The sequence below is a fragment of the Teleopsis dalmanni genome, chromosome 1, assembly GCF_002237135.1.
Source record: "Teleopsis dalmanni isolate 2A chromosome 1, ASM223713v2, whole genome shotgun sequence".
Lineage (NCBI taxonomy): Eukaryota > Metazoa > Arthropoda > Insecta > Diptera > Diopsidae > Teleopsis > Teleopsis dalmanni.
The window spans coordinates 150,407,818-150,415,850 of record NC_051846.1 but is presented as its reverse complement, the minus strand read 5'-3'; the positions used below and the strand labels follow the sequence as shown (position 1 = coordinate 150,415,850).

General features: G+C 30.2%; 1 protein-coding gene across 1 annotated transcript; it reads right to left on the bottom strand.

Moving 5' to 3' along the window:
- Positions 1 to 657: 657 nt before the first annotated feature.
- Positions 658 to 4,169, bottom strand: LOC119669339 (3,4-dihydroxyphenylacetaldehyde synthase 2-like). The gene is made up of 3 exons (XM_038079178.1): positions 4,090 to 4,169; positions 3,785 to 4,019; positions 658 to 1,923 (listed from the first exon to the last, which is right to left on the bottom strand). The coding sequence occupies exons 1-3, from the start codon at positions 4,167 to 4,169 to the stop codon at positions 658 to 660; spliced, it is 1,581 nt and encodes a 526-aa protein (XP_037935106.1).
- Positions 4,170 to 8,033: the final 3,864 nt, after the last annotated feature.

Here is an 8,033-nt window from a genome sequence, read left to right as displayed (position 1 = left end):
GCTAAGTAAATTTCATTAACCTTATTCATTAAGCTCTTTGTACAGCTTTTTAACCTATAGCACATTCACACTGTCTCATTTAAGCGATTTTGCTCATTATAGCCACTGACGGGAATGATTTAACATATACAAATTTTTCACATAAATGAGCTCATTATCAATAAACTAACTCATTTGAGTTGCAATGGAAACATGAAGTGCATGTTAAAATAAGCGCGGAATTTTATTTTTCCGAAGTCAATTATATAATTGCTCCAAAGCTACTTATAGTTGCGTAGCTCTACAATTCATATAGAAAATTTTTCATCCGTTAATGGGCATCTCTGCTGGTTGTTTGCATATCTCAAATATTTGACTCTTTTAACGATATCTTAATACAAATTGACGCCTTAAAGTGAATTAGGTTTCTAATTTATTAACGATGTTATATTTAATCAAAATATAAATTTTGAATAGCATCTAAAGTATCGGAACAGATTATTAAAAAGAAAAACCCAAAAAATTAATTTGTACAAAAGTTTTAAAAATAGATATAATATATTTAAAAAAAATTCATTCAGAATAATGATAATGTAAAAAAAACATATTATATATATATATATATATACATCATAAACTTAAATAAATAAATATATATAACTAAATTTCTAAAGTAATTTATTTTGATTTTTCACATCCTACAGATATATGTAAATCATTTGATAGCTGTTGGGTTATTGCTCCGATTTCTGATTTACCAAAAACTATTTCTTCCTTTTCATTTTTCACATTATCTTCGAGTGCTGCTGGCACACTCTGCTTCGAGTCAGGTTGTAGTAGTTCGCACAGTTGCTGTTGTATTTCCTGCCAAGCAAAGTCTATGTCATGCTCTTTGGGATCCATGCCGCATACAACAAAACGCAAGAAATGTTTTGCCTTATGATTTGCTTGAATCAGGTAAATTTTTTTACGTTCCGTGATACGCGCTAAAAGATTTGTGGTAATCTCATTAGCACCTTTAGGTCGGAAACATACCAGACCCAATGTACTCTTAAAGACTATTTCAAATCGTTCATCAGCAACTACAAATCTCTCAAATCTTTTAGCCAACTCAATATGCTTTCTAATCTGCGTTCTTAATCCTTCTGCACCATAAATACGTAATGTAATCCAAACTTTCAGTGCTCGAAATCTTCTACCCAATGGAATTTGCCAATTTCGGAAATCTGGTATTTGTGATTGACCTTCATATTTATGTTTTAGATAAATACGGTCAACACTAAAAACATCTATGACTCTATTTGCATCCCTAAGCCACATAGCCGTGCAATCGAAGTTTATCATTAGCATTTTGTGCATATTAAAATTAAAAGAATCAACCATTTCCATACCAAAACGTAAATGCGCATATTCATCCAGTGCAAATGTAGCACCCGCATAAGCGGCATCAACATGTAGCCAGACATTGTATTTTTGGCACACTGGACCCAATGTAACGATGTCATCGTAAGCGCACGTTCCAGTTGTACCTAATGTAGCTATGCATATTACAGGTATTAAACCATTCGAAATATCTTCCTCTATAGCTTTTTGTAGGGTTTCGCCATGAAGTATTAAATCATCATCAGTGGGCAAGAGCTTTATGGGAAGTGCGGCCAGTACACCAGCTTTCTCTACGCAACTGTTACTTTGATCACTGGAATAAGCTATAAGTTTACCACGTATATCGCTTTCACTCATATCGGGTCGTTCTGCTTTAATGCGACGTACAGCTTCGTCGCGTGCTGCAATTACTGCTACGAGCACTGCTTCGCTTGCCGAACCTTGTATAATTCCGCCACCAGGACCTTCAGAAGAGTGCATAAACTCTTTAGGCAAGTTCAGAAATTTTGCTAAGTAATCCATTACCACTACTTCTAGTTCTGTACAAGCTGGACTACAGATCTGTAAGAAAGAAAATTAGTTAGGATGGAAGGGATATAACCGATATCATTCTACTGGCATATGTAGAATGTAAGTTGAATGATTAAGAATATGAGTTGAAATATAACCAAGTTTAAGAAGAATATGACATTTTGGCGGTATTTATGCGAAAGGTTGAGTGTCTTCTGTTCAATATGACTCGGATGGCAACACAAAAGATCAATCATGTTTGCAATGTTCCGCTCTTTGAAAGCCAGTACCTCATTTATTTTCTGCTTCTATTCTTACAGGTAAAATTTCCATCTGGTTTTGGTGGAGACATAATAAGCCCTATGCACAGCCATCACGTTAATGCTGTGATTATAAGAATTCACTTAGGCTTGCTGACTTGCTGCTCTATAGAACTTAAAACCTTATAATCATTTCGAGCTTTTAAGATTCTTTCAAAGAGAAGACTTCGCAATTGAGTTGGAACCTCTGAGAAGTAAAGTCTCAGCGTGTTGACTCTGCATTGCCTTTACGTGAAACAATGACAAAGTTGGTTTAAAGAACTTGGAATATCTGAACATAGAAAATATATATAAGTTAGGCTATCACATAGCTTTAACTCATATATGTATCAATTTTTTGTCCAGTAAACAATGTATAGTTTGTTGCTTAATCGGTTATTTTTCTTGATTGAGTTTAAACGGTTTCGTGGTTCCAAAAATCTTCAAAAGGTTTGAAAATATTTTTTATATACATCAAAATTGTCTTAAGTATAAATTAGGTTAGAAGAATTGGTGAGTTATAGTATGTTTCCACTGCTTACTTAGTAAGTGTAGTTTACTAAATAAATTTCATTAACCATACAAAGAGCTACCGTGCTTTTTAGTTTACTTACAAATAAAGTAAGGATAATTAGACCAAAAATGTCGAATGCAACGCTTAAAAATAAATATCCCACAGTGAATATTACCGAAATTTGAGATATTCATCAAATATATATATCATTTATATATTTCTATCTTAGAATTTTCAAAGAATTTTTTGACACAATAAAGTTCTTTGACATGCAAGTTATGTTAATAGAAACGACAAAATCTTGAAGTTATTTAAGTAATTTACTGAGAAAGCAGTGGAAACATGGTCTTAAGCATCCACTTAAGTCAAGACTTAAGTTACTATTGTGATATCGCTCATGCGTTTTTTGATAAAAAATTTCTTTTTCCACGTAGTTACACTTGACACTATAGGTATATCTCGGAAAATATTGTAAATGAACGTCGTAGCCATACTAGTTTCTTTTACTATCTTAGATTAAGGATAGTCTTAAGTTTCTGGGGGCCCCCTTCAACACATTCGGCGTTATCTCTAGTATTAGCATTGACTAGATTCTTGCCTTTATAATTGTCTCTGGCTGGTTCTAGCTTAACCTTTTCGCTACTACCCACTATTACGCGGATTTGTGGATTTAAAACTGCTTTCTTAACTAATTGCGGAGGAGTCGTTCCTCCCACGCCACAACTAACTAACTAGCTAGACTAAGGATTCACAATTATATTTTATGGAATGTTGGTTAAAAGTACACTATATAGCTGTTTTTTAGTTCAGCTACAAAAGCAAGAAACTAATGTGAAAATATAAGATACATTTGCAGCTTTTATGTAAAGTAAATATGAAAAAAGTGTGAACTATTGATTTCATTTCGTAATAAATAATAAGATACTTTCACTTTGCAAAACACGGCAAATTTTATAGTCAATATTATAAAATCAGCAATTTGTTTAAATGATTACAGACACTAATGAGTAAACTGCTTTAGACACTAACTCAAGTAGAGAAGAACAAGGAATTTCTGGATTTTCTGGAATTTCTGGAAAAATCTTAAAACACTTCATACCCAATTGAAGCCAATAACTCCAAAGCCTGCGCTTAACATTTCTCCGACTATAGATGGAAAGCTTGACGCTGTTGGATAAAAAGCGTGCATATTTGGTGATTGCCAATGTGTTATTCCTGGTTTTATAACGTCATGTATGTCCTTCAGAATTGTTTTATAGTCTTCTGGCTTTTCTGGAATTTCCTTGGGCAACAAATCAAACAAATAGCCAGGAGCGACTGAAGATAAGACATCGCTATATATAAGCAAACCAAAAATTAATTATACATGGTTGCCTTTTAGTTTTATTTAATCTATATTAATACCAGTCACGTATTGAATCCATGTAATCCGCTATAAAATCCACTGCAGCCTTTCCAAATTCACGAAATGTGTCGCTATCCATTTTCGCAATTATGTCTTTCTTATTTTATTTTTTATATTGTTTGTTTTAGAAATTATTTAGAAAAACTTTTACGATTTAGTTATAAGGTTTGTTTATTTATTTATGTAAATACTCAACGCGAGTGTTTCCAGTGCACAGATCTCGAGACAGTTGCTTTCAGATGACTTGCGCGTCGCACTCGCGAGCGAATGACTAACTAAATTTCCGTCCTACTGAAGTTTAAATAACTTCGCCTTCCGCTACGCGGCTTTAACTGCTTATACAATAAACCAACAATTACATTAACTCCAGAGAGTAGACACTACAGTGGGTATGTATTATAAAAAAATTGCTTAAAATATTTTATTACATGAGCAAGTTTAACTTTGGGAACGGAAATTTAATTGTCACAATAAATTCCTTTATTTATTATTTTTTTATCATTTAATCCTTTATTTACAATAGAGCGGTTTTAAGGACTGCTATTAGATAAAACTATAAGTTTAAATGATAAATTGGTAGGTATCAGTCCTATTAGCTATTTGCAATAGCTCTTTTGGACACTAATAGCAAAACACCTACTTGTCTGATTTAATTCTATTTTCAGTTTTGTCCATTATGGCCGCTAAATAAGCTCATTATAAATAAATGAAATGATTTGAGGCAAAAAATGGTGAATGCAACCCAGAAAAATAAATTTCCCACAAGGAAAAACACCAAAATTTGAACTATTTGTCATATGTTGTACATATAAAATGTAAACAAACAAGCTAAATCACATGCATAAATCAGTTTATGCCAATGGAAACGACCAAATCTTAATTTCATTAACATAAGTAGTTTCAGAAATAGTGGCAACATGATATAAGAAGTAGGTCCATTGTTATACGACAGTTCTATTCTAAAAAAATATTATAATACTGAGATGATTGAAATGAGAAACTAAGCATTAAATAAATTTAAGTTGGTTATGTCTTAGAGATGATCAGTGAATCCAAGGCAAACACAACAAAAAGTTGATTTAGGAACAATGAGAATATAGAATTGGAAAAAACAGACAGTGCTTGAAGAACGATGTAGAAAGTTTAAAAAATCTTATTAATCATACGAAGAAATGCTGGTCTGTACGGTTATCGCTTATAGTGTTGAAGAATTAGGATAAGTAGATCAATCTATATCGATCAATAAGATCTATAGATCTTAAGATCAATCTATAAGATCAAGTTTATATTTTGAAATTCATTAAGCCTGTTAATCATTTTTTACCAAGAGGGTTCTTCAAAATATTTGTATACCATATTTGTATTATATGATTAAAATCAATTTCATATGATAATATATATACAAAATTATTTTATTATGTATATAATGAAAAATTCATTATAATTAATTATAATAGTTATATCGAATACTTTTAACACACTTTGTCTATTTATAGTAGAACTCAATTCCGTCTTTTTGAAAACCATCTGGATTATTTAATATATTTTCCCAATTTAATAAGGGTAAATTGCTTAACAAATTATAATTTTCTTAAATCCGAATATATTTGTTGGATAAATTATTATAATCAGTAAAACCATAATACCTGATATATTATGTGTCCATGTTCGTTACTCATTTATTTGAAAATTCCACTTATAATCCATTTATAATGCTCTGATAGAAATATATAAGACGTAGTTGCAAATTGCATCATATGATATATCAGTATTTTGAATTTTTCTGATTTGTTAAGATATATCAGGACCCAGTATTTTATAGATTTGTTAGTGTATACCAAAATAAATATTTATGCGATTTGTTACGATATATCAGAATTCAAAATTTTGCCAATTTGTTAAGATATGTCAGAATCGAAATTCTTTTTAATTTGTTAAGATATATCAGAATCTAATGTTTTTCCGATTAGTTATTATATATCACTATCTAAAATAACATACTTCTGATTTATTAAGATTTTTCACAATCAAAAATTTTCTGATTTGTTAAGAGATATCAGAATGTAAATTTTTTCCGATTTGTTGAGATATATCAGAACTTAAAATTTTTTGATTTGTAAGATATATCAGAACCCAATATTTTTCCAATTTGTTAAGATATATCACAACCCAAAATTTTTCTGATTTGTTGAGATTTATTAGAACCCAAAATTTTTTCGATTTGCTGAGATATATCAGAATCTAAATTACTTCTGATATGTTAAAATGTATCAGGATTCAAAATTTGTTAAGATATATTAGAACCCAATTTTTCTAGTTCTATCTATATTTGTTAAGATATATCACAACCAAAAATTTTCAGATTTGGTTAGATATATCAGAATCTAAAATTTTTGCGATTTGTTAAGATACAAATAAGGATAAAATATAAGATTTTTGTTCTTTCCATAAATACCTAACTAAAGTTTTTTTATCGATTCTTGATAACAAATTTTTAATAGCTTTATGTTAAGGATATTTATGTTCTCAAAGTAAAAACTAATATGCTGAGATTATCTTATATTAACATAAAACAATCTCATCACCATTCTAAAAAGTTGAACTCAGGAAATTAGGTTTAGACAATAGTCGATTGTGTAGAGACGGTATATATAGAGCTTGTTCTTCTATTAGGGTATCATACAAACCTTTGTTTTTTCAATAAGATTTTTAAAGCTAACATATGTGGTTGTAAATCTTCATTATAATATGAAATATAATCCAAAATGTGGATATCGAAAAATAATCTGATACGTATTTTACTTTAGCTATATGTAGTTTGATAATCATCTCCGAAGCCATAAATACGAATCAATAGTAACTTAGATAATAACTTAGACGGAAAACAAAGCCAAATAATAAATTGATTTATGAAATCAATTCATTAAATACAATGAGAGTACGAAATACTAATCACGTTTTGCCTCCACATTAAGTGAATAAATGAGAAACGAGATGATTTGTCATACTAAAAGATGCTGTCTTGATGTAACAAAATGCGAAAAAGAAAAAATAAAAAAAATGCCGCATATAAACAAAACACAAATCAACAAAAAAAAAAAAGAAAAAAAAATAAGTGAAAGAAAGCGGCAGTAATAAATATTTTTAAACTTGTTTAAAAGTAAAAGTGTCAGAAGCAGTAGGAAATCAGCGCAGTGCTCTGCTCCATATTGATTGTATCTCACACATCTGCTCCTAACACTCAATAAATCAGCCAAAATCAGTTAGTAGTAAATAATACGGTATGGTTGGTTTTGAAGTTGCGAAATTTTATGTAAGACTTCAAAGAAAATGTTTAAAACACTTAACAATAAATAAATAACAGTGAAGTGATAATTTTGATCACACAAAACTCTACGAATTTAATACCGCACAGTGGTCAAAATCACATAAAATTAAAATAAAATCTTTAACTTATATGGTTGCACCAACAATTTTCAAAACAGTTTCTATGGTATTTTAATTAAACATTTATATGATAAAGAAGGAAACTGGAGCGAAAAATGAGCTGGTGGGATCTAATGGCATTTCCGATTGGTAGATCTGAGGTCATTTTTTCAATCAAGATTAACTTTTAGTGCAATTTTCAGTTTCGATTGGTAAATCTCGAGCGAAATGTATAATACTCGAGATAAGTTTATGATACTCTAGATATTTTGTCAGTAAGATTAATCGAACATTAACAGCTGCTTTATATGACTCTACAAATAAAGAGTGATTTGATTCGATATATGTATTTATGAAAAATATACATGTCTACTAACACTATTACAAAAATGTTAGATTACTCTAAAAATGTTCGATTGAGCAACAAAATTTGATAGATGAAGAGTAAATTTAGATTGAATCTACATTTTTTCTTCATTTCATTTCGTTCCCAGAGGAACATTGGGAGTCTAGATTT

What these genes read in the sequence shown, in the direction of transcription:
- LOC119669339 (XM_038079178.1), bottom strand. Translation starts at nt 4,169, where the DNA reads ATGGATAGCGACACATTTCGTGAATTTGGAAAGGCTGCAGTGGATTTT. An exon ending in ATGGATTCAATACGTGACTG is followed by an intron (nt 4,020 to 4,089) that starts GTATTAATATAG and finishes GCTTATATATAG; the next exon opens with CGATGTCTTATCTTCAGTCG. An exon ending in GAGTTATTGGCTTCAATTGG is followed by an intron (nt 1,924 to 3,784) that starts GTATGAAGTGTT and finishes TCTTTCTTACAG; the next exon opens with ATCTGTAGTCCAGCTTGTAC.